This window comes from Dasypus novemcinctus, chromosome 19, assembly GCF_030445035.2.
Source record: "Dasypus novemcinctus isolate mDasNov1 chromosome 19, mDasNov1.1.hap2, whole genome shotgun sequence".
NCBI lineage: Eukaryota > Metazoa > Chordata > Mammalia > Cingulata > Dasypodidae > Dasypus > Dasypus novemcinctus.
The window spans coordinates 23,150,309-23,175,555 of NC_080691.1; the positions used below are offsets into that span (position 1 = coordinate 23,150,309).

General features: G+C 60.1%; 1 protein-coding gene and 1 long non-coding RNA gene across 3 annotated transcripts; one reads left to right on the forward strand and one right to left on the reverse strand.

The window, feature by feature from the left end:
• Positions 1-240: 240 nt before the first annotated feature.
• On the reverse strand, positions 241-8,211 carry LHX5 (LIM homeobox 5). The gene is made up of 5 exons (XM_004456145.1): positions 8,039-8,211; positions 5,922-6,145; positions 5,034-5,311; positions 4,249-4,414; positions 241-608 (listed from the first exon to the last, which is right to left on the reverse strand). Exons 1-5 carry the CDS (start codon positions 8,209-8,211, stop codon positions 241-243), a joined length of 1,209 nt encoding a protein of 402 aa, XP_004456202.1.
• A 520-nt stretch (positions 8,212-8,731) lies between these two features.
• On the forward strand, positions 8,732-16,734 carry LOC101433119 (uncharacterized). 2 transcript variants are annotated; one of them, XR_188102.2, is made up of 3 exons: positions 8,732-8,801; positions 16,075-16,203; positions 16,335-16,734. It is a non-coding gene; the product is annotated as an uncharacterized lncRNA (long non-coding RNA). The 2 variants fall into 2 exon arrangements; XR_001118492.2 differs by having other exon boundaries at positions 16,338-16,734.
• The last annotated feature ends 8,513 nt before the right edge of the window (positions 16,735-25,247 follow it).

Sequence of the window (25,247 nt, forward strand, 5' to 3'; positions counted from 1 at the left end):
GGGGGTCCCGGAGAGCCCACCGGGTGGAGATGGGGGTCGGTTCCGCCACCCCCCTGCGCCCGGCCGAGGAGCAGCCACCGGCTGAGCGCGGACCCCGGAGGGAACGCGGGCTGGAGCCCCGGGCGGCGGGCGCCCGGCCTTCGGGTTCGGCGGGGCGGCTGCGGGCCAGGCTGCGGCCGGGGCGGGGCGGGGGGCGGCGGGGCGCGGCCCGGGGCGCGCGCAGGTCGGGGCGGCCCGGCCTTACCACACGGCGGCCTCGTTGAGCTCGGGGTTGGGGTGCGACAGGGGTCCGCTGTAGCCGCCGGCGCCGCTCATGGGGAAGGGCGGGCTGGGCCCCCCGCTGAACACCTCGCCGGGCAGGGGGTGCAGCGCGCCCGGCAGGCCCGGCTCCGGGCTCGGCGTGTCCGGGTGCGAGATCATGTCGGTGAACCTGGGGTTGTCGGCGGCGTGCGGGCCGGCGAGCGGCGGCTCCAGCGCGCCCAGCGGCGTCGAGCCGGGCCCCGAGGCGGCCAGGAAGCTCGAGTCGGCCGGGGACTGCGCCTGCGACGGCGGCCCGTGCGCGAAGAAGTCGTAGTTGCCTCCCGGCCCGTAGTAGTCGCCCTGGTAGTCTGCGGGGGGTGGGGAGGTGGGGGGAAGAAGACGCGAGAGGTCAGAGACCGCGACGTGCGCCTGGAACCCGGAGGCACGGGAAAGGGGACCCGCGGGCGAGGTCAGGGACGCAGGGACCCCGGACCAGCGGAGCGGGCTTCAGCGGGGGGTCTCGAGGATACCGAGCCACCCCCGAGACCTGTGGAAGCGACAGGCAGGCCCTCGAGACGGCGGAGGGCGCACCCGGGGGGTGCTTTGCGGGAGAGAAAACAAGGGCGACAAGAGGAAAGACAGAGAGCCAGAGACCGCGGGGCGCAGGGGAGCAAGAGGCTTCCGGGGTCGCCCTCCGCGTCGGGAGCCCTGACTGCGACAGAGGGGGCAGCGCGGCGGCGAGGAGCCCAGGCAGGGTCTTGGAGTCGGTGCGGGATACAAAGAGCGCGAGCGCGCAGGCAGGGACGCAGAGGCGCGAAGGGCGAAGGCGGACGCAGCGCCAAGCCCCAAACGCGGGGAGATGCGCGGCCAGGCAGGGAGGGGCACCTGGAGACCCAGAGAACCCGAGGCCTCGGCAGGGCCGGAAGACTCGGTGCCACCAGAGGCCAAGCGACGCAGTCGAGAAGATGCAGCGAGAAAGAGAAAGGGAGAGCCGAGCTGGCCGTGGCGACGCACTTGGGAGCGCAAGCCCAGAGACTCAGAAGCGGGGCGCAAGATGCGGGCGGTGCACCCGGAAATGGCGCGACCGTGGACCAGCTGAGAGGCGGCCGGGGGCCGCGGAGGCCGAGGGGCCCACGAGAGGCACAGGGCGCGGACGCCGGGGCGCACGGGGACCAGAGCGCGGAGAGGTCCTAGACTCGGGCGACCGCCGGCCCGGGAGGGAGCGTCGAGGTCAGAGGCAGCGGCGCGGAGGGGCCGCGGCACCGCGCGGGGTCGCGCACCTGGCCGCGGGGCGCTCGGGGCGGCCGCCGAGAGCTCTCCTCCGACCCGCCGCGGCCGAGCGCAGCCCTTCTACCCGCCCCGCCGAGCCAAGTACAGCCCCGCGCGGGGGTGGAAAGTGGGGCCCGACGGTTCGGACCCGCGTTGTCGGCCCGCGCACACTGAGCCCCAGCGGCTCGGGGCAGGGGTGGACGTGAGCACTCGCCAGAGCTACGCGGGGACCTCGTCTGACGCCGGGTGGTTCTGAGCCAATGGTTCTGAACCATTTGGGGACCTTGAACCCTTTTGAGAATCTGGTGAAAGATACCCGGCTCTCTCTAGAAAAGAGCGCGGACGCACATTTTGTCCACAAATTCAGGAGGCACAGGGGACTCGAGGTTGCCCTGCCTCAACAAAATTGCCTTGGTTCAACCCTCTGCCCTCTTCCACTAGCCCCTTCCCGGGGCTTTCCTGGGTCCCCCAAGTCGGTCTCCTAAAGGACTGGGGCGCGGGACCCCACGAAAGGAACACCCTGTAGCCGGTACCGAGGACAACCCGCGTCCTACGGCGGGAAAAGCAGCGCGCGAAGCCCGGGGCTCCTTTGAAAACCCACGCCGTCAGCTCCGTCCTGGGGAACTCGTCGAATTCCGGATGTCACCCGCCACCCCTTTCACTCTCCAAACACGGAATTCACCCCACATTATGGGTGGGGGGTGGTATCTGCAGGTGCGATTTGGAGACAACCGCTGGAACGGTCGCCAGTTACTGTTCTAAAATCACAGATCCCATTCTCCCCGAAAGTGAAGGGGGACGTTGAGAGCGGCGACTCGGGGGCCCCAGAGGGCCGGGGCTGGGGGACGCCCGCGCCCGCAGAGCAGGCGAGCCAGCGAGGCCCGCGGCCCCCGCGCCGGGCGCGCCGCCTCCGCCCATATGGCGGCCGGGCCGGAGGTAATTGGAACAAACGCCGTCTGAAAAGGGCACAAAAGCCGCAGCTGGGGCTTTGTCCGCGCTCCCACGGGGAGCCGCCGGCCCTGCCGCCCGGCCCCTTTCTCGCCCGCCGCCGGCCGCCGCCGCCGCGATCTCCCAGCGCGGATTAGGCGGGGCTGCCTGACCCGGGCCTGCGAGGGGGGAGCCCGGCCCCCCTCCATTCCCGGGAAAGAGGGGCCCGCGTGGCCGGGACGGTCGAGTCCCCCGCCCCATCCACAAGCGCACAGGGGGAAGAGATGGCAAGCTTGGTGGGGCGCGCGGGGGCTCCGGGAAACCTCGGTTAATTACCCAGGCGGGAAGAATTCCGGGCCGGGACCGCCTCCACCATCTCCCTGCCCGGGGCCGAGATTTCGTGGGGAAGGAGGAAAAACTAGACTGGAGAGAATGCGCGTGGAGACCAGGGGGTGCACCCACTGTCCGTCCTCTTCTGGGATGGGCAGCTCCAGCCCCCCAAACCCGGGCCTGCCCCCTGCCCCTACCCGGAGAATGCTCACAGAAGCCCATCTTGCCGGCACCTTCCAGGGGGCCGTGGCAGAGGGTGCAGCCCTGACTCCCAGGTCCTGGATTGTGCCCAGGCATTCCCGGGTTCTTTAGGCTTCTGCCCGGGGTCTGCCCCGGCCTCGCCGCTGCCCACCTCTTCCTGGCCACCAAAAAAGGAGCCCCCTTTCTCGACAGGGGCCCCCTCCGTCCTCTTCCAGGCCTGCGACAGGGACCACTCAGAATCCCAGGCTCCTCTCAGACCTAGGCAGTCCTGGGGCGCCCTCAAAAGCAGAGGTTCAGGGACAGAGGTGGAAGGTGCCCTCTGCGTTCCAGTGCTGCGTGCCTGGGGGCAAGGAGGTGCCAACAAGCTGGGTGGGGTCGGGATGGCTGGCCAGGCCTGGGCCACTAAGGGGGATGGGAGAGGGGAGGGAGGAAGAGAAGGAGTGACCTAGCCCCAAGCTGCCCACAGCTCTGAAGCTCCAGCTGCAGAACTCCCCAGAGCCAACTGGAGCGTCCAGCTGTGGCCGCCCCAAAGGGCAAGGGCGGCGCCTGCGCTCGGCCCGGTGGCCCTGGCTCCCAGCCCCGGCGGCCCTGGCTCCCAGCCCCGGCGGCCCTGGCTCCCAGCCCCGGCGGCCCTGGCTCCCAGCCCCGGCCCCGGGTGGGGAGGCCTGGCCAGAGCAACTGCCAGGCATCTGGGCTAAGAGTACCAGACGCTGAGCCTCCCCCGCCGGCGACAGGACTTGCTGTGCCCCAAGCCAGCGGGCCGGCAGCCCCGGTGGGTGAAGGCGCCTTACCCCCATCCTCGCCCCGCGCCCGCCCTCCAGCGAGCACGCTCCCGGCTGGTGCCAGTACACCCGGCGCACCGGCAGGGGCGGCAGGAAGGCTCCTTGTGGCCGGTGGGGGTGCCGGGGCGCGCGGATTGGCGAGGGCTTGAGGCCGTGGGGGACTGGCGGGAACGCGTGTGTCTGCGTGTGACCCTGGGTGTGTCTGTCAGTGAATAAACTTGGCCTGAGTGTGCCGGTGTGTGATTGTGTCTAGAGGTGCGTCCCCCAGGTCTCTGCACGAGTGCACCCACGTGTCCCTGTGTGCATCGGGTGTATCGCGAGGGGTCTGTGGGGGAGGGTGTGAATGGGAACACAATTCCATGCCCTGCGTAGGGGTGTGTGTGTGTTTCTGTGGGCGGGTGAGAAGTTCTCCAGGTGTGCAGGTAAGGGCCTTGCACCCTCAGGCCCCAGAACGGCGCAGATCGAGGTGCGTGGGTGCGTGTCCCGCGGGGCTCCTTACCTCCGTAGTACGTGTAAGGGGTGGACCCCAACATCTCCGACTCGTCCAAGCGGCCGCCCAGCGGACGCATGCGCCGTGGACTCCGGAAGAAGGCGTGTCTGCGGGCGCCCAGCGCGCTCAGCTGCTTCATGCGGCGCTCTTTGGAGCGGCGGTTCTGGAACCACACCTGGCCGGGCGGAGGGAGCAGTCAGCTCCCGGCTCCGGGGTGCGCGCCCCTCCCTGCCCCGGCCGCCCCCACTGGGTCGAGCGCCTCCGGTGCACCCGGAGTCCCCTGAGGCTGGGGCCGGATTAGGCCGGGAGGGCTGGGGAGGGGCCTCCGCGAACCAGCCAAGGGTGAAGGATTTCGCCGACCCGCGGGGCGACTCATAAAGACCCGGGCTTCCAGGTCCCCGGCCCGCCCGCTCTTGACGGCTTCATAAAGGCCTCCCGCCCGGGCTTGGCTCTCGCCCCTGTCCTTCGGCTCCTGAACTGGGCTCTGGCCGTCTGTGTTTCTGCCCGAGGCAGAACCTTGCCTCTGCTCGGAAGATGAGCGGAAAGGAAGGGTCCCGGACCCCGGGGAGGCTTAAAACAGCCCGCAGCACGGGGAGGGCTCAGAGGTGACGTGCCGCCCCGGGTCACACCGCCTGCCTTTTGGCCCAGAATTGGTCCCGCGGTCCCTGACCTCGGGCGCAACCATCTGGCCCCAAACCCAACCCAGCGCGCTCTCCAAGTGGGAGGCTCCCCCTCCGGCCCCTGGCTCCGGAAGGCGCCGGGGCTGGGAAGAGGCGCCCCGGGCCGGCCCGCACCTGGATGACGCGCATGTTGAGGCCGGTCTCCTGCGCCAGCTGCTCGCGGATGTGGCGCGTGGGCTTCGGCGTGGCGGCAAAGGCGGCCTTGAGCGTCTCCAGCTGCTTGGCTTTGATGGTGGTGCGCGGGCCCCGCCGCTTGGTGCCGGAGTTCTGCTCCTCATTCTCATTGTTGGCCGTCTCCTTGTCGGACGAGGTCGAATTGTCCGTCTCCTTAGGGTCGTCCTGGAGTGGGTCCTGGAGGTCCGGGGACAAACTGCGGTCCGTACAGGATGACACTGCGGGCGGAGCGGGAAGGGGACAGCGGCGTCAGCGGCGGCGAAGCCCCTCCGAGGCGGCCGCCAGTTGCCGCCGGCTTTGGCCGCGCAGGGTCCCCCACCCCGCCCCCACCGCCAAAGCCCTCTGTAGCCCCTCCCTTAGGGACCCGCCCTCCACCCCCGGCTGGGCTGAGCGGTGGGAAGGGGCCTTCTCCAGCCGGCTCCGCGCTTCTCCACTCTCGCGTGGGCGAGCAGGGGAGTCGTGCCTTCTGGAGACTCGGGGAAGGGAGGAGGGACAGAGGCCTCCGGGGCCTGGGATCTTCTTTTCCTTCCTCTCTTTCCTCCGGACCCCAATGAGTGCCCTCCCAAGGTCTAAAAATGACCGGGCGCTCAAACCACCGTGGAGGGACAATTGTGCCATTCCAAATGGAGGCTTGGGGAGCACCTTGGAAAAAGCGGGTGGTTCCCAGGACTGGCTCCAGCCGTCGCCTCTCCTCCCCCCTCCCCCCTCCCCACCTGGCCCCCAGCTGCCTTGGGGGTGAGCGGGTGGGAAGGCAGAGTGGGGAGTGTCCAGGGGGCACAGCAGGAGGTGGCTCCCGGCTGGGCCTGGGGAGGGGCGGAGGCGCCGTACCTGAGTTGAGGCTGCCTTCCTTGAGGCTGGGTGAGCTCAGGTAGTCGTCTTTGCACACGAACTTGTTCTCGTCGATGACGTAGAGCTCCTCGCCGGTGGACAGCTGCTTGTTGCACACCATGCAGGTGAAGCAGTTGAGATGGAAGACCTTGCTGCGAGCCTTCCGGACCAGGTCGCTGGGGGAGATGCCTTGCGCGCAGCCTGCGCACTTCGTGCCGAAGCGCCTGTGGACACGACACGGGGGTGGTGACGGCCGCGCGGGCCCCGGGGCCCCTTTCTCTCCAGCCCCTGACCGTTTCCCGCGCGCCTCCATTTCCACTTCCGTCAAGTGGGATCCCGACCCCGACCCCCCTGGCTGGAGCGTGACAAATTCCCCAGACTGCTCTCACGGCTGTCCTGGGCTGTGCTGGGATGCGGTCTCCACGGGGACCGGGAAGGAGAGAATAATGGGTGCAGCCTTCAGCCCAGGTCAGGTGACGTCCCCCAGCGCCCTAGTTCCCTCCCCGAGTCGCCTAGGAGCCGCTCCAGGCAGCAGGCTCGGCCTTTGAAGCCACGAAAGACTTTTCAGCCGGGCGGGTTTCTTGGCTTTGCTAGGAGCCCTTGCCTCGCCACCCTGACCTGGATAGGGCCGTGGCACCTGGCCGGGCTGGTCCTAGAATGGGGTCAGGAGCCCATCTCCTGAGCTAGACTTGAGCCGGGAGGATGGAACTGCCTGCCAGTTCCTAGTGACAAGAGGGAGGATTTCCAATTCCCACTCAGGAGCCTGAGGAAAGCAGGGCCTTCAGGGGGCTGGACTCTGGAAAATGGGTACTGAGCCCCCACCCTCCAGAAATCTCTGGCTCTGAAAGGTAGCAGAGGGACGAGAGCAGAAGGGAATCCTGAACCCTGCACGGCTACGAGGCACTATCCCCCGAGCCCCCCTCCTTCCCCACGTTGCTGCTCGAATTCCTTTTCTTTCTTCCCTGAGTGCTGCAGAAAGCCGGCCCCTGCCTGCACGGGTTAGACGGGCGGGGTGGGGGGCAGGGCCGAGGACTCCGGGCGGGCCCCACATCCACTCACACCCACGTCTCTCAACAGGGTGAATTTGGGTGACGTTGATGTAGTGAGGGCATTAGAAGCCATAAGTCACTTTGGGCCTTATCCGGCAGCGTAATTGGCCATATGCACCTTATCAAAAATCATTAGGCGCTTTGCAAGCACCGCCACATTAGGGGCGCTGGGCCTCGGGGGCCCGGGAGTTTACACGTGTAAAGGCGCGGCTGACATTTTCTCCTATTCAAATTCCCTAGCGCAGAGCCGCGGGGGCAGGCGAGCTGCCTTTCTCCGCTGTGTTCAGAAAGCCCCCCCTTTCCTCGGCGGCCCCCGGAATTCGCACTCACAAAGCCCGCTCCGGGGTCCCGTGGGGGTGGGGTGGGGAGGGCAGGCAGGGCTGAGCGGCCGACAACTCACTGTCTTCCGGGCATTTCCCAGCTGGGGAAACTGAGGCGCAGAGGGGAAAGCAGCCCCGGTCTGCCGGAGGGCCTGCAGGGGGAGGGGGGTAAGTGACAGCCCCGGCTGGGCCCAGGAGCTTCAGATCCTCATTTGCGCTTTGCAACACGGGAGAAAATGTTTAAGAGGGTGGGAGGGGATGTGGAAAAGGACCCCTCGGCCCGTCGCCAGGGGAGACCTTCCTGGCTAGGCCCCCTCTGGAAAAGGGAAGTTTCCGTTTGTCCAGGAGGGCTCTGAGCCCCCCGCCTGCCGTGAGTCCAGCCTCTCTGCTCACTGCACTCTGCCTGGCCGGAGAAGCCTCCAGCGACCCCTAACTCTGGCAAAAAGCCTTCCTCTCCCAGGAAGGGAACTTGGAGCTTCAGTCGTGGGCTCAGAGCAGAGACGGTGGAGAGCAAGTTTGTCAGGGCTTCCCCTGCTGCCCCACGGCCGCTCCGAGCCTGGCCGGGAGGCGCAGTGAAAGGCAGGGGAGGCCTCTTTCTCTGCCCGCCGGGCCCTTTCCTGGAGGGAGGCGAGGAGGCCCGGGTGCGGCTCTGCTCCCCGGCTGAGCTGGGGAGAGGGAGAGGCTGGGCTGGGTCCTGTGGTCCCCCGAGCGCGCGGGCGGGCGTGCAGGCGGCAGGGCGGCCTCTTACCTGAAGAAGTCATTTTTGCAGTAGAGCTTGCCCTCCCGCGAGAAGCACTTCTCCGAGAGGTTGGTCTTGCACTCGCAGCACTGGACGCATTTGATGTGCCACGCGCGGTCCAGCACGTTCAGCAGGAAGCGGTCGAGGATGGGCCGCTCGCAGCCGGCACAGTGCACCATCATAGCCCCGCGCCCCGGCGGCTCGGGCCGCCTCGTCCGTCCTTCGGGGCCCCCGGCCCTCGGGCCCCCGGGCCCCGCCGCCACCGCTGCGCTCCGCCTCCTGCCTCGGCGGCCGCGGGCGGGCGAGTCCGGGCCGGACCGAGACTCGGCGGGTCAAGTCCTTGCCCGATCGCCGGCCTGGCACGGGGCTGCCCGGGGAGGGGGGCGCGTGTGCGGCGCTCACAGCCCCATGCCCTGGGCCGCGCGCCCCGGCGCTTCTTCCCGGCTCCCCCAGGTGTCTCGGGCGGCTGCTGGCCTCGGCGCTGCCCAGCGGCTTTCCCCGGTGGCGGAGGCGCCGGCACTTTCCCCCACTTTCAAGCGGTCCAGATCCTCATCTTTGTCTGGCCGCCGCCTAATTCGCGCATCCTTATTCAGATTTGGTGACGTGGCGAGGCACGTCGGGGCCCGGGCGGCCAATGGGCGCGCCGTGGCCATGGCAACCTCTTAAATTTATAGCATATCTAAATTGGCTACAGCGTTGCGGTCCGGACAGAGCAAAAAAAACAAGGCATCAGTATTGTTGAGTATTAGCTTGTACCTGGTTCCGAGGCTAAGTAAGTATTTACCTTTCAGTTTGGGCTTGGGGGGCGGGTGCCGGGTGATCCGAAAACTGCTTCTGGCTTTCTCCCTCGCTCTCCTCGCACAAAAATTGGGGGGCCAGGCTTCCGAGGCCTAGCCGGGTAGGGTCCCCCTCCCCCCTCGCCATCCCAGAAACTCCCAGAAGTTGCCCTAGGGCCGGAGCGAGCTCCAAGCCGCCGCCTCCTCCCCGGCTCAGCCCGCCCAGGTTGGACTCCCCCACCCGGCGCTCCGGGGGTGTGTGCCCTGGGGCTACCCCAGCGGTTCTGGGCTCCAGGAACCTGCCCTGCTTCTTTTGTCATACCCGGGGCTGGGACCCAGCCGGGCCTTTCTCATGGAGAGAGAAAGCAGAGGCCGCCCAGCTTGAGGATCCCCTCCCCCCCACGGGACCCGGGTTCAGATCCAGTTTTGGAGGGGGCGGTGTCACCTGGCCTGGCCCGGCGTTGCGGAGTTTGGGGCCTGAACGAGCTGCCCACGGAGCTCTGGGCGAGTTGGGGGACAGGTCCAGGGCAGACGAGCCTTCCAGCAGCCCGCTGGGAGGTGGCAGGGGGGACGGCCTGGCACCCACCGGGGCTCTGCTTCCTGACTGCACCTTCTGGATCCCAGGTCAGCCAGTTTGGGGCATTGGGGAGGGGTTGCTGCAGTCAGGGGACACGAGTGACTGCAAGGGGCCTGCTGTGGCGTAGGGGCTGTGCGTGCAAATTTGGCCCCTCGTAGGGTGAACCGGGAGTGGTGGACTCATGCTGGGGGTGGGCAGGGCGGGGAGGGGGCTTGAGGAGGGTGGGAGGGGCCTGGGCCTCCCCCACTGGACCAGCTCTGCAACTGCCCCTCCAAGCTGGGGAGCAGGGAAGGCACAGCGCAGTTTTTGTTCTTGTCCCCCAGAAAGAGGGCTGCTGCGCTAGGGCCTGGGCCCAAGGACGGGAGCAGGAGTGCGTGTTGGTGCCAAGATTGGACTGTGAACGTTCCTTTGGTGTATTTGCTGTGCTTGTTAGTGTGTATTTGCTGCCCCGTCATCATCTGTATGTATTTGTGTCTGTAGGTTGTGTCGTTTTTGCTTATTTATTTGTGTGTTTGTTGGTAGTGTCAGGAATCAATTGTGTGAGTGCACTTCGGGATGTGCATTTTTTTTTGGGGTATACGTTTGTGTGTGTTTGTTTCTGTGAACAGTCCTGCTAACGTTTGTATGTATTAGTGTGTGGACTTTGTTTGGTTTCTGTATGTGTGTGCTTATTGAGACCCTGTGAATGCGAGTGCGTACACAAATAGTGTGTGCGAATGTATGTCCGTGTAAGTCTGTTTGTGTACATGTGGACACCAGTGGGTAAAGGTGCACTTCAGAAAAGATCTGAATGTGTCTATCTGTGTGCATGTGTGTGCTTGAGACCCCACGTGTATGTGACCAAACTGGGTTGGTGTTTGTGAGTGCAGAGTTGTGTGGATCCGTGCCAGTCACTGTGTGCGGTGGTTGTGTGTGTGTGTTTGTGTAGGCAGCAGTTTTTGTGTTTGTGCCGCTCCTGTAGGTTTGTTTGTGTTTGTGTGGCTGCTGGGGCAGTGCTTCCCCTCGTGAATCGGGGTGGGGGCAGGGAGGACTTGTGGCGCCTGTGCTGGGGCGCTTGACGGAGGCCCCAGAAGCCCTCTTCTCTCCTTGTTGGTTTCCAGGCCCAGCGCTGTCTCCATCCGACTCCCCACCCCCCGGGCTCTAGGGGAGTTGGTCTGGCTGGAGTCGGGGAGTCGAGGGCGCTGGCGTTGGCCCACGAGCTGGGCCTCTGGAGAAGGAGTTTCTGTCTGTCGGGCTGTTACCCCGTCCCCCAGCTAGTTGGGGGACAGGTGTCTACCCAGCATAGCAGGAAGGTGGACGGCGCCCGGCTGGGCAGTGGCAAGCAGCTCGGACCTCGCCTGGCCTCTCCACCTCCTTCCCTGCTGCGCGCAGCCGGGGCACAGAGAGGCTCCCGGAACCCCAGACGCAACAGCACTTTCTGACCCACCCGGTCCTGCCTGCCTGGGGCGTGAAGGGCCCTTGAGCTCCAGCAGGGCAGAGCAGAAGGAACCAGAAGAGGACGGAGGCGAGCCGCTGGCTCCGGGGGCCGCGTTGCCCTCCCTTCTCTTTGTCTCACTGGGGTTTCTCTTCGGGTCTGTTTTCCTTTCTGGCTCCGTCTCTCTCTGATGCCTCGTCTCTTCCCTCTTCCTGCTTGCCGCCTTCCCTCGTTTCTCCACTTTCCTTCTTTGCTTTTGTTTTTCTCCTTCTGCCGCTCCGCTGGGTGTCCAAATCGAGCGGCCGGCTCAGCGCCGCAGCAAATGACTCTCATCGTTGTTTGGGGTGCCGCGTACCACGCAGTCATATCCAAACCCCATCCTCTGGCCCCCTCCCCCGCTCAGGCACTCTGAGTCGCGTCCCCAGCTTCCCACCACGTACCTGGTGTGTCTTCCCAGCCCCAGCCTTGCCCACCCCGGCGGCCTCCGGGTGCCCTGCTACGGCTGACTCTCGGGCAGAGCCACCCTGCCCAGTCTCCTGGATGTGCTTAACTGCCACGCACAGCCCGGCTGCAGCAGCCGCGGGGGCAGGCCCAGGGGGCTGCACTGATGGGGAAGCGGGTCTCTGAGAGCAAGCTGGGTCCCCAAGCCTAGATGTGGGTGGGCCACCCCGGGCCGAATCCTTAGCTGCAGGAGAGGAGGGCTCCCCTTCCAGAAGCCCTGGACTTGCCTCCTGCCTCTCTGTGGCTGATCTCACACCCCCACCCCCAGGTCGCTACTCCTGGAGGTGCCCTGGGGACTCATCCTCAGAGCAGTCCAGCCACAGCCACCGACGCTTTGAGTCCCAGCCTGGCCGCTGCACCCTGCCGGGCCCTTCAAAGCCCCCCACCTTCCTGGGTGCACAGCACCCGAAAACGCCATCAGACCAACTATTAGACCCATTATCCTGCCCTAACAACGCTAACAGATGGCGACCAGGCAGCGAAATCCCTTCTATATGTAACTAATAAACCGCTTGTGTCTTAACAGGGTAATGCATGGAGACGCAATGTCACTTATACAAGATGTTGATGGAATTTACTATATAAAAATCTTCCTCCTAGAGTAAAGCGTATCACCATTACAACTCGACAGACGGCGGCGGGATAAGTAAAACAGACAAAAGACAAACAAGATAATAATCTGTTTCCAATCACTTAAGCCCTGTAGAGTTAGTAATATGCGGTTTGCATATTCCCCCTTGAGTTCGGTAATTAATTACCGGCGAGGACGCGCGCACCCGCCCGGGTGCCGAGTTCCTCGGCGCATTGAGCTGGGGTGTGCCGGGTGCCTTCCTCGGTTTCCCCAGCCAGGACGGGGGTTGCGGCTCCGAATGGGGACCCTCCTGGGCGCTGGGAGCTGACCTTCCCGCAGGCTGAAGAGGATAGTTCTGTCTCGTCTCCCCATTGCTCACCAGAAACGCTGCAGCCCGGGGACATTCTCCAGGCAGGCGGGACTGGACGTCGCCTCTGGCGCCCGCCAGAGTGTCTCTCCTTGTCCTCCCAGAGCTCCCCTCTTTGAGGGTCCACCCGTGGCCTGCCTTCCGGAGGAATGCGCGCACCGGGGGCCGCGAGGGCCGGGGGGCCCGGGGAGGCGCGCCCCTCGCCCTTCTCTCTCGGTCGCATCTTGGACAACGCAGCGGTCCTCTCCCGACTGCGATCATTACCGCCCCCCCCCCCGCCCCCCGCAGACTCGGCGCCCCCCATCCCCCCAAGAGCCAGCGCAGCTTTAACATTAAACAAACGCAGCGAGCGCCTCGGAGCTGCGCTCTCGGCCGGCTCCGCGCGGCAGCGGCGGCGGCGTTACAAATTGTAAATTTAAATTGCTCGCCGGATTCATTACCTCCCCTCTTTGATTTCAGCCAGCCGTGAAAAATTATACTGGTGTACCACTGAGAAACTGTTTTGCCGCAAAGAGCCCGCGCCTAATCACTGGCTTTCTCCCTCCGACAAAAGTGTAATTATTTTGTTTGGGGTGTAAATATCGGCCGCGCCGCGCACACACACTCAGCGTCCCGCCGCGCCGCCGCGCACGGCCCGCCGCCGAGAGGACCCGGCCCCCGAGGAGGAGCGGGCGTGGAGGCTGGACCCCGCCGCCTGCTGGCCCGAGGAAAGCCGGGGTTTTGGCGCTCGGGCGAGACCCAGAGAGCCGAGCGGGCAGGCCGGGTCCCCAGGCCCTGGCCTCGGGAGCTGGCGTTTGCTGGATGCCTCCCGGGTCGTGCGCGCCCAGGCTGGTCGCGGGGGCGGGGGGGACCCAGGCGGAGAGCGAGCGCACGGGTCAGGGCGCGGGCTCAGGCCTAGGGGTCCGCGCAGGGATGCGGGAGGGATGGCAGCGGGTGGACGTGGGGGATAAGGGTGGATGAGCGTTTCGGGGTCCCTGCAGGGGCTGGCTGGGGGCAGCCCCGCGTCCAGGGGGGGAGGGTGTCCAGCCCTGCGTGTCTCCTAGGACCAGGGCCTAGGCGGAACGGCTGAGAGTCCGGACCGAAGGCGGCGGCTGTGGCCTTTTTGCGCACCGCGGAGGACTGGTTGTTTTCGGGAACATTTCTGCAGGGCGCAGGGCCTTCCTGTCAGCTGCATCGCACACTGCTTAATTAATGTTCTAGTTAACTGGGCAGTCCCGACCCAGGACGTTTAATCAAAAAGGCAGGGAATCCCTTCCTTCCCTCCCTCCCCTCCCTCCCTCCCTCTTTCTCTCCTTCCTTCCCTCCTTCCTTCCTTCACTCCTTCCTTCACAGGGAGAGCTGCTGGGAACAGGGAATGAAATCACAGCCTCACTCCTCCCTGAGCTTTCCACCTTTCCCTCTCCCCTCCCAGCACCTGGAGAATGACTCTAAGTCTGAACTCAACCCTTAACCCATTATCTGGCTGGGACTCTGAGGGGCCTGCGGGAGGGAGCAGGCAGGGCTTGGGCACCGCTGAGTCGGTGGCTTTGGGACGGCGCCTGGGCCAGGAGGCCGCGGTTGGCTGTGCCGTCCTGGGGCACAGGCCGCGGCCGGTGGACATCGCTTTGGGCAGCCCTGTGATGCCAGGGGCAGGGCCCGGATCCCCGGGAGGGAGCAGCGGCTGGGCAATTCCTGGGGTTTGGGAGACCCAGCCCCGCAGTGAGCACCTGAGCCGTGAGAGCCTGAGCGGTGAGCGCCGGCCAGCTCAGAGGTTCGGCCCTCCCCGGCTGGGGCAGGGCAGTGGGTGGGGTCCCTAATTTCCTCCCTTTAAGCTCCTCCTTTGGAATGCGGCTGAGGGGCCCAACCCGGTGGGCTGCGGGGCCTGCTCCTGCAGGGTATCGTCCTCCCCAGGCAAACCTGGCTTCCAGTAGCCGGGAGGAAGCAGGCTGCGGACCCTAGGGAGGCCTGAGGGAGATGGGGAAAGGTGCAGGCCAGAACCGCCCCCCCCCCTCCGGCTTGTGAAGGAGACCTGGACGCTTTTGTTCAGAGTGGGAAAGGCCCCGAACTCCATGCAGAGCGCTACCCGGAGAAGCCAGCAGCCAGCGGCCCGGGGCACTCTGCGGCTGCAGAGCCGAGGGCACCTCGGATTCTCCTCGCCCCAGCGGTCCTGCGGCGTCCGAGGACAAATGGGGCTGTGGTCACCGCGGCTCTGGCCCCATTGGGCGCATCAGCCCGTGGGGGCCCAGGGGCTGTTTCCCAGATGCAGCCCCAGCTGTCTGTCTCTGGAACCCAAAGGAGAGCTTTCCAGGGACCTCCTCACACCCCAAAATGAGGCTCCCCAAGACTTTCTAATTATCCTCCCTCAGAAGAGCTAGCCTGCCTTCCAGACTGCATCTTGCTCCCTTTCTTTTCTCCTGGTCTTCTTCTCGACTGGATAGCACTCCCCCCACCCCACCCCCTTTCTCCTCTCCGGCTTCTCTCCCACCCCCTCTCCCCGCCCCTCCGTATCCCACCTCCTTTTTGTTAGCTTAATATGGGTTCCTTTAGAATTCGCCCGACTTTGGCAGCCTGCGCGGTGTGTGTGTGTGTGTGTGCTCCCGCGCACGTGTGCGTGTGTGTATTTCTCGGCTGTTAATGATTGTGTGTTGATAGAGTAATGCAGTGGCCTCATTAGCCTTTGTTTAGGAGGTGTTAAAAGGGAAATCTGCATCGGAAAGCGGCGGTTTACACCGCAGCGCTGCTGAACGCTTGGAGCTGGAGCTGGCTGGGGGGGCTCCTGGGCCCCCACCCCCCACCAGGACCCAACCACCGTGGACCCCGGGAGGGGGGAGGGGCCCAGGGAAGGCGACCCCCAGCGCCTTCCTCCCCAGGCGAGTATGTTTACCCCGCGGCGCGCCCTTCTGCTCTGCCGACCCGCTCCGGGGTCCTGTTGTCTCCAAAACTCCCCAGCGCTGCCCCCAGTGTGCGGCGGGAAGAGACGGGGCAGGGCGGGATGCTGTTTTTAAAAATTTCAGGGAGTTTTTGAGGTGTGTTTGTGTGGAGAGGGGGGTTGGTGGGGGGGAAGGTTGAAGGGTCTTGTGCCGGCGGCGGGGGCATTTTGCTGGTTGGTGGGTGCTGATTTCTTCCCGCCCGGGACAAGCATGTGGGGGCTCCGAGCTTTGGGGTTTGGGAAGGGCCCCTTTTCTCTCCTCCCGACACATTCGCAGGCGACTAGAGAAAGAGGTGGCGTTTTCTTGGCGGGGGAGGCTCGTTCTTAAACTTACTTTCCTCCTCTACCCCCCACTCCAGGGTTCAAGTTCTAAAAGAATTCGGCGAGCGCAAAATCACAGCTCGGCGGGCCGTTTTCTCTAAGCCTGGCCAAGCGCCTCCAGTATTCACCCTCGGCGTGTGTAGCATGCGGGCTTAGGATTTGGGGAGTGGGCTTCAGATGCGCCCCATTCCCTCCCCCCACCCCGGGGAAAGCGAGGTTTCAGGCAGAGGAGACCGTGAGGAAAAAAAAAATCCCTTTTACCTTGGATCCTACGAAAGGGTCCAGGGGAAAAAAATGTTTTGGAGAAGCTTTGTGGGTGAAGCTTGCTCAACTTGGAACCAGACGCTTTTCCGGGCGAAAGAGAAAAACCCGCTGCGGAACTCGTGCGGGGGGGGAGAGCAGGGTCTGCGATCGAAACGACGTTCTTGGCTTTTTTGCTGGACCGCGGCTGCCTCGAAGGAAGTGCTTCCTCAGCTTTCTGGCGCCCCTCTCTGAATTTCGGTTTTTCCTCCCCTGGATTTGATGTTGCGGGGCCTTGGGCCGAAGCTCAGCCTGGCGTCCTTGTGTGGCGACACAGACGACGTCGCAGTTTTTTTTTTTTCCCCCGAAGGTGACACGTTGACTGGGGACAGACTGTGGGCGACTGGACAGTAAAACGAATTCCAAACCCAAACTGAACCTGCCACCGTGACTCCCAGCTCCCAACCGGCGTCCTAACACCTCGTGAGACAGAGTCGAGGTACCAGGCGAAACTAAGTAGCGATCGGCCGCGGCGGCGGGGTGGGATGGGGTCGGGGCCGAGTTCGGAGGATGCGGGGACGTGGTGGTAAAGCCTCTACGGCTCTGCTCTCTCTCTCTCTCTCCCGGAAGCAGGTTTGGCGGAGCAGGCAGGGGGCGAGCGGTCGCTGCACGGCTGGGCGCGGGCGCCGGAGTTCGGACCGAGACAAAGGCGGGAGCTGTCCGCGGTGCTGAACCCGTCCGCGGCCGCAGGGGCAAGGGGGCTCCTGCAACCGGCCCTCTCCCTCTCGCTCTCCTTTTCCTCTTCCTCCTTCACTCCGGGGCTCCTGCCTTCTCCTGCGTTTATTTCCCTCCTTTTGCCTCTCCTTAGAACCCCCGACCTGTACGCAGGTATATACATACCCATATATTTATTATTTTTCCTATCAAACAAAATGATTGATTAAAAACGTGTCTTCTCCTTTCTTCCCAAATGAATGATTTAAGAACGGCTCATTTTAAATGTTCTCTAAACCAGATATAAATAGCTATTCCCACCGCCAAAGAAGTGGAAATTCGTGTTTAAAACAATAGACCTGAACGGTAATGAATGGTGTGTATCTGTCCTTTGATAGACTCTGAAGAAGAGGCAAGGGGTTTAGAAATTTGAGTTTGGGGAATATCATATCCCTGGAAACTTACCTTCATGGGTAGAAAAATAGAAGGGCCTGGGGAGGATTTGTGGTCAAACATGAAGGTGACATCTAGGCAATTTGCTGGCTTGTGAGGGTCAGAGATGGACATTAAGTTGACTCAACCCTTTGAGGCAGAGATGAAATCTGCAGGGGTAATGGTCTTCAGGATTATTAAGAGGGAAATGATTCCTTTTAAATGTTTGACTACCAAAGGGTTAATCTTTAATCTGGTGCTTCATTTTCTAAACGTGTGTGGTTTATCTAGATGCCTGGCATGGGGTATAACCAAGCGTCATCTCCTCTGCTCCTATTTGTATGCAGCACCTGTCTAAAGAAGTTTGTGCAGGGGAGAAAAAAATCATGAAAATATTCCCACTCCGGGGCTCTGTACACACTGCCTCTGGCATCTCATAGATGCTGTCTACCACAGAGCCCACGTGCCCTGGGTCCACCTTTTCTTTTGGTCCTCTCAGCACCTTCCAAGCCTCCCCACCCTGAGGGGTGTCTGCTAAGCCCAGTTATTTACATTGTCAATACATTGGGGGAGAGTACCCTGCCAATTCAATGGAATAGAATCACTCAGGCTTCCCACCTGAACATTCTAGAGCTAATTTACCCATGAAGGGAGAGGAATGAGCGCTCTCAAAATTTGTAATAAGGAGTTGCCTCTCTGAGTTGGGGTAATGGCATCCCAATTTCTCCAGACCCTGACTATTATGTCCCACCCAAACACCCTTAGATCTTCCATTAAGGACAAATTGGTCATCCATTTGGACCATGAACCTTTCATCCTCTCAGAATGCAGAACCTTATGGTTCTAGGAAAGAAGCCCTGACCTTGGGTGGGTGAAGGTCATTTACTGAGTGCCCATTAGGTGCATGTGATTCCTCGATCTTCATGGCAATCCTGGAAAGGGATAGACTTTTATCATGGCTCCACTTTACAGATGAGAAAATTAAGGCTCCGAGAGGTTCATTAACCTAAGATTACACAGTCAAGGCCTGCGATTCTAACTCAGGTTTCATTGTCTTTGGGGCCCTGGCTTGCACTGATACCCCATGCTGTGGTTATACTGGGGGTCCACCAGTGGTCACATTGCTAACTCTTATAGCATAGTCCCTTGGGATTCCCCAGCTATCATGGCCTATGACTTGTACTTGGCCATGACTTGTTCAAGCCCCAACTCTGAAATAAGATTGGCAGACACTGGGCTCTTCCTCTTCTTGCGAGTTGAATGGGTGTTTCACAGAATGGGACCAGCCTAAGGTGAAAAGGGGGTCATCTCTTAGATCCACACCCAGGAGTCCTCCTCGATCCCCCTTTCTCTCCTGCCCCACATCCCATCCATCAGCAAGTTCAGTTAACTCTGCCTCCAAAATATATTCCAAACCCATCTACTTCTATATTCACCTCCAATATTACCCTGATCCAAGCCACTGTCATTTTCCATCTGTTTTATAGCAGTAGCCTCCTGGCTGGTCTCCCTGTTTCTTCTACCCTTACCCCCCTCTGCCATCCATTCTCCGCATTGTAACTAAAGTTATATTTCAAAATCGTAAATCAGATCTTGTCCTTCTTCTTTTTTAAATCCTCCAATGGCTCCCCATTGCACTTAGAATAAAATCCACACTCCTCGCTCTGGCTTGCAAGGCTCTTTATGATTGTCTCCTGCCCACCCTTCCTAACACTTCGCTCTTCAATAGCTCTGCACCAGCCACGCTGGCTCTCTGCTGTGCCTCACAACACCTAGGTTTTCTCACCTCAAGACCTTTGCACTTGGATGTCCCCGCTGTCTTCAGTTCTTCACTAGGCTGGCTCCCTGTTATCACTTACGGCTCAACTCACATGTCAACTCCTCAAGTTTTTCTCTGACCACTTTATTTAATAGGGCGCCATCCCCAGGCACTATCTATGCTAGCTCTCTATTTACTTCGTAGCCTCTATTGAGATCTAGAATTACCCTATTCATGTGTTTAGTTACGTGTGCTCTGTCTTCCACAGTAAGATGAGGGGAGAGAGATGGTGCTGTCACGGTCACTGTTGAATCCCCAGTGCCCAGCTCAGTACCTAGACATAGGAAGTGCTCAGGACACAGTAGTTGACTGAATGAATAACGAATGAGTAACGAGAGAGCCACAGAAGTGCATGCAGAGGGATGGGCAAAGCTGAGAAAGGACTGGGTTGTGTTTGCCAGTCTTCCAGGCTCTGCAAATGGAGCAGCTGGCTGGGTGGGCTTTCAGTTTGGAAAGAAGAAAAAAGAAAAGTTTGCCCAGGGACTTAAGGAAGGTTCAGTCTTTGGGTGGATTCTGCAGACTGGATGAGAAGTCAAATTGGGGTGGAAAAATGGGTCTAGAGCCTCAGAGAGGCTCTCAGAGATTTTTATAAGCTCTTGTTGGGCCTGAGATCTTTATTAGGTTACAAACCAAAGGGTGATCCTGGAAAACCCAGCAGATAAGGAAGACATCTAAATTATGAAAACTTACAAAAAAATTTTTTTTTCAACATGACCCACTCTGGGGGAGGTAACACTGTTTAGTGTTAAGAGTTCAGTCTCTGTAGCTTGAGTCTCCTGGGTTGGAATCTGGCCCCATTGCTTTCCAGCCACGTGATATAGGGCAAGTCACTTAGGCTCTCCGTGAGTCTCAGTTTCCTTTTCTGTGGACTGAGGATAAGAGCAGTATACCTGTCATGAGGGATTGTTTTGGTCTATTTTATTAGCGGTATAGGAGGGGAAAGGGGGAGCAGAGGGAGCTAGGAGCTGGGGAAGCGATGGTACCAAGAGAGACTGAGATACAAAGGGAAAACCTTGGAGATCTCGGTTTCCTCCTTCAAGAGCCCTTCTCTTACCTGTTGAGGGAAAAGAGGGCTCTGAAGTTAGAGGACCTGGCTTAGAGTCCTAGCTCCAATCCTGACTAGCCATGGGCAAGTAGGAATGCTCACCTCCCTAAGCCTCAGCCTCCTCATAAGGAAAATGGGGAAAACAATTGTTTCCTCCTCCTAGGGTTGCTGGGAGCATTTGGGGAGAGGAAGTTTGAGAGATTGGAAAGCATCCCACACATTAGCTGCTGTTACGGGGCCTTGTTTTGGGGCTAATTTCTTTACTCTCTAGAAAGAGAAGGGTCTCCTTGAGTGGGTGAAAGTGGGTGAATCTGGAGTAGATAGAGAAGGAAGGTGAGCATTCTTTTCTTGGAGAGAGGATTCGTAAAGGGCCTTCCAATATCCAGTCTCAGGTCTTCAGAGCTGCTTCGCAGAGGGTTTTTTTTGGGGCCACGGTAGTGGCTGTCATCCTACAGGGGAACCTCCTCTTCATAATAGAAGTGTTTTGCAAATATGGGTTTCCATCCCACGCTGGTCAATGCCACCAGGTGTTAAATGCACAACTGACATTAAGAGAATTTTCATGGAAAATCCTTTTGTTACATTAATGATCACTCCCTTATCTGTGTACATTTAAAAAGTCCAGGGAACTAGACTTGGCCCAGTGGATAGGGCGTCTGCCTACCACATGGGGGGTCCGCGGTTCAAACCCCGGGCCTCCTTGACCCGTGTGGAGCTGGCCCATGCGCAGTGCTGATGCACGCAAGGAGTGCCCTGCCATGCAGGAGTGTCCCCCGCCTGCGTAGGGGAGCCCCATGTGCAAGGAGTGTGCCCTGTAAGGAGAGCTGCCCAGCGTGAAAGAAAGTGCAGCCTGCCCAGGAATGGTGCTGCCCACATGGAGAGCTGATGCAGCAAGATGACGCAACGAAAAGAAACACAGATTCCCAGTGCCGCTGATAAGGATGGAAGCAGTCACAGAGGAACACACAGTGAATGGACATAGAGAGCAGACAACTGGGCGGGGGGAAGGGGAGAGAAATAAATAAATAAATCTTTAAAAAAAAAGGCATTGAGCCATTTTAGGTGCCAGGTGTTGCACTAGGAAGGGAGATGAGACATGGAAAGCACCTTGTGTCCCGGCATTCTCAGAAAAACCTCACGAGGTAGGGGGTTGTCATCCATCCCATTTTACAGATGGAGCAACTGAGGAAAGGGAAGTCACACAGCTAGCAAGCTGGTAAGTGGTAGAGCCGACCCAGATTTGTGGCCAGATCTGCATGACTTGGAGTCTCAATTCCTGACCGCGATGCGATTGTACTTCTCCCTTTTTATTCGCATGCTTTTAACCAGGAATTTTCACAATAATATGACTGTCTAGGAAAGCTTCTGTAAAGTGATGCACACATGTGAGCTGTGATTAGACCAGAGATTATGAAAACGGAGGCCACCGCTTTGAAGCCATCTTTCTCTCCATGCGGGTCCCCCCCCCCCCCCCGTGTTGGCGCATCTCACTGACAAGCGTTGGAAAGGTCACGTACGGTGGAACTAAAGTGCGAGGGTGCCCTCTTGCCTGGAGTCACTCCAAAACTGCCTTCTCCTCCCTCTTGCTGGGCTTTCCTCCCTTTGGCTGAGTGTGGACAGCGCCCAGTACCCTCCAGCTGGCGTTTCCTCTCCCGACCAGTGTCCCCAGGGGCTGAGAGCATCGCAGTGGAGGGTCAAATTCGTCTTTGCCTCTCCCTTACCCCCCTACCCCGACAGTCGTCTTCTATCAGGAGGGCTTTTTTTTTTTTTTGAAAGGCAAGAATTTATTCAAAAGAATTATTACAAAGGGGGAGGGCAGGGGCTATTGCAATAGGGAAACGCTGGGACCCTAAGATCAGCAAGCATCTCAAGGATTTGGCGAAAAAGGTTTTTCCTGTTTAGAGAGGAGTAAACAAGGCTACAAAGAACTGGGATGAAAAGGTGGCTTGATCAGATAGCGGATCAGAGAATGCTTTAGCCTGAGGCTCAGGAGGTTTTGATACAAGTGTTTTGAATGAGGGAATGAATAGCTAGGTGACCCCGTAGCATTTTGTCCCCAAATATCTGCAACGACCCTGGGCACCCCCACCTGTAATTCATCTGCTACGCGTCCACGCAGAGCGGGCTTTCTCCACTGTGGTGCTATTGCACTTGCGGGCTGGATAATTCCCAGTGGCAGCAGGGGCTGCCTGCGCCCTGAAGGATGCCTCCACCCATGAGATACCAGCAGTACTTCCTGCTCTGCGCCTCCCCCCCCCCCCACTGTGACAAGCAAAATGTCCTTAGACATTGTCAAGTGTTCCCTGTGGAACAAAATCAGCTCTGATCTGGAGCCAGCCCTCAGGTCCCCGGCAGTAGACCCTCCTCTACCCCTTGAGCAAAACGCAGGGACGCTGAGCCGCCACCGTCGGACTGGCCTATGCTGGGTCTGAGGGTGGTGCCGACGAAGGCAGAGCAGGCGCATGCAAAGTGCCTGCCTTCATTTGCCCATTCAGTAAGGCATGGATTGGACAACTACTGTGTGCAAGCGCTGTGCCAGGCGCTGCAGGTGTCACTGCAAAGGAGCCTCCCTGCACCCACGCTGCCCTCAGCCTAGTCCGAGGACACCCCACATACAACGAGCTGCTGGTTACTGTGAGCATCCGAGGAAGAAAAGCTTCAGACTGCTGGGCTGTTCCTTCATTCAGACACGTACAGAGCTGGGTGCCTTTGGGTTAGTTATTAAATCTCTCCGAGGCTCAGCTTCCTCATTTACAGAACAGGGACAATAATGATGACACGAGACACCTTATAACCTCACAGGGTTGGGCGGGTTAAGTGAGCTGATATAGGTGGACTGGTTAGCACAGCGCTGGCACGAAGCAAGTGCCCCAAAAATAAAGGCCGTGATCAGTTATTAGTGATCGAGTATTTGTTACTAAGTGCATGGGTTTGGGTGTGGTCATTTGAGCTGATCATCCTCCACCATAGACGGGCCTCTCTGAGCTTTGATCCCAACGAAGTCCAGGGAGGGGAAGGGAGGTAAAGGAGCGGAAAGGTCCCGTCCCTTTCTGTCTGATGGGAGGAGTGAGTCGTCTAATGGGAGCTGTGATTGCCGAGATCTCAAACCCTTCCTTCCACCCTTACTCCCGTGTTACAGACATCACCACTGAGGCTCCAGGTGGATGACTGCCTTGGCTCTTCCCACATGGTGGAAAAGAGGACAGGGAGAGGAACCCAGGTTTCCAAAGAGCCACCTGGGGTCCTGGGCCCTTATCCAGTCAGTGGCCTTGTCTCTCTTCTTCTTCAATGATTTCTCCTGTTACACTTCATTGACAATGGGGAAGCAGTTGTGGCTCAAGCAGTTGGGCACCTGCCTACCACATGGGAGGTCCTGGGTTTGGTTCTCATGTCTCCTAAAGAGGATGAACAATACAGTGAGCTGATGTGATGGGCTGGCATGGCGAGGTGACGCAACAGGATGACGCAACGAAGAGACACAATGAGGAAAACACAATGAAAGACCCAACAAGCAGGGAGCAGAGGTGGCTCAAGTGATTAGGTGTCTTCTTCCACATAGGAAGTCCTAGGTTTGGTTCCTGGTACCTCCTGAAAAAAAGAAGATGAGCACAAAACGAACAGACACAGAGAGCAGACAGTGAGTGCAAACAACGGGGGTGGGGGAAGAGAAATAAATAAAATAAATCTTAAAAAAAAAGGAAATGCATTAACAGACATCCACTGAGCCTCCTCTGTGACCGAGGCACTTTGCGAGAGGCTGGGGAGCAGGGAGATGTAGCAGGCCAGTCTTTGCCCAGGAATTCAGTGGAGAAAATTCAATGTGAAACCAGGAAAATATACAAAATGTCCCAAGGAAGAAGAGTTTGTGGTGACCAGGCATATCGGTGTATATAAATAGAACGTGCAGTTCCCCGAGGAAGCAAGTAGCTGGGGAAGGAGGAGTTCCAGGCCCTGTTCTCCACCCTGAGGGAAAAGCTACTCTCCAGCTGTGAGCCCACGGGCAAGTCACCGCAGCCCTCTGCACTTCTTCTTGGCTTTTCTAATTTGCAGACTTCAGTGTCCTTAGAACCAAACTTTGGACATGGCAAGCAGAGGCAGGACGGGCCGGTGTCAGGGATGAGCCATGTTCCACCATGTCTTTAGGCTTGCCATGTGACCTTGGGAAAGTCACCGAACCTCTCTGTTGCACCCCCTAATCCGTGAATTGGGAGTTGTGTGTCCCCTGCCCAATTTACATCAGCCAGAGCTTCCTGGAGAACTACGTTCAAGCTCTCCGAGGTGTATTGATCGTCATTTAGCAAGACATAGAGCTCCGTTTCTTCTTGGGGGCAAATGGATCATGAAGAGGGAGGCCAGTCAGAGAACCACTCTCCTCCAGGTATGGAGAGCCCCAGTGGGAGTCGGGGAAGGTTTGGGGGAGTTGGACCACGGGAGCTGGGGCGGGGACCAAGGAGCAATGGGGAGCTCCGCAGCCTATACGTAGAGCCCTCCTGAGCCTGGACTCATGCGTGCGGCCTGGAGAGACAACGCGGGGAAGGGTTCACCAGCGAAAGCGCGTCAAGCCGCGGGTGCCGCTTGCTGCAGGTGCCGAGATGCCCGGGACCCATGGGGCTCTGACAGCCTGAAAAGAGAAGCCTCCGCAGCCCCGGCTCTCAGTGTCAGCTACCTAACTGCTCACTCAACAGACTTCCAGGGGAGCCCACGGGCCCCTCGGGCTCCCCGTGATCAATACTGAGCCGTCACCGGCTGCCTCTCCTGGCACCACCGGCCAACCCACCGCCCAAGCCAGAGCCGCGCCTGGCTCCTCTCTCACCCCCATCCCATCACCCCCAAATCTCTTCCACGTCTCTCACCTACCCTCAGCCTTGCCTTACCTGAGGCCAAGGCTATGTCAGGACAAGGGCATTCTGCTCCCGTCTCTCCCCCAATCCTAGTCCCAGAGAGGGAGATTTTGGGGTAGAAAAAACTGCCCAGTTTATTCCCATGCTTAAAGCCCCCTGGGGACTCCACATGGCCTCCAGGACAAAAGCCACCCCCCAAGTTGCTTTCTAAGCCCCTGCCCCTCCAGGCTCCCTCTCTTGCCCCTCCCTCCCTGCAGGCCAGCTCTCCTGAGCCGTGACTCGGCTCTCCAACCTGTCCCCTCCCTTTCAGTGTCAAGGCTCTCCTCCCCCACTCCCCCAGGCCTGGCTTGTCCTCAGGGTCCCCCTTACACATGCTTCCTTCTGGAAACCTGGGCGCCCCAGCTCCCTTGTCTGTTTCCACACGGGCTCTGAGCTCATTGAGGGCTGGGCTTGGCTCTGGTCCCCCCCCAGCATCTAGCCCAGGGTCTGGCTCACAGTAGGTGCTCAATACACTGTTGTTGATTGGCTGCCAGCCAGCGGCCTGGGCATTTTGAGGAGGTGGAGAATCTGTGAAGATTTTGTGGGGTTGCTTAGAGGGTATTTTTTTTTTTTGTCTAGTTCTTTTGAGGTGCAATTGACATACAAGATACCGCACATATTTAAAGCGTACACTTTGATTAGTTTTGAATTAT

Coding starts and splice junctions, on each gene's coding strand:
- LHX5 (XM_004456145.1), bottom strand. CDS start 8,211: ATGATGGTGCACTGTGCCGGCTGCGAGCGGCCCATCCTCGACCGCTTC. Junction 6,146..8,038: donor TGCAAAAATGACTTCTTCAG/GTAAGAGGCCGC, acceptor TCGTGTCCACAG/GCGCTTCGGCACGAAGTGCG. Junction 609..4,248: donor CCCTTACACGTACTACGGAG/GTAAGGAGCCCC, acceptor CACCCCCCGCAG/ACTACCAGGGCGACTACTAC.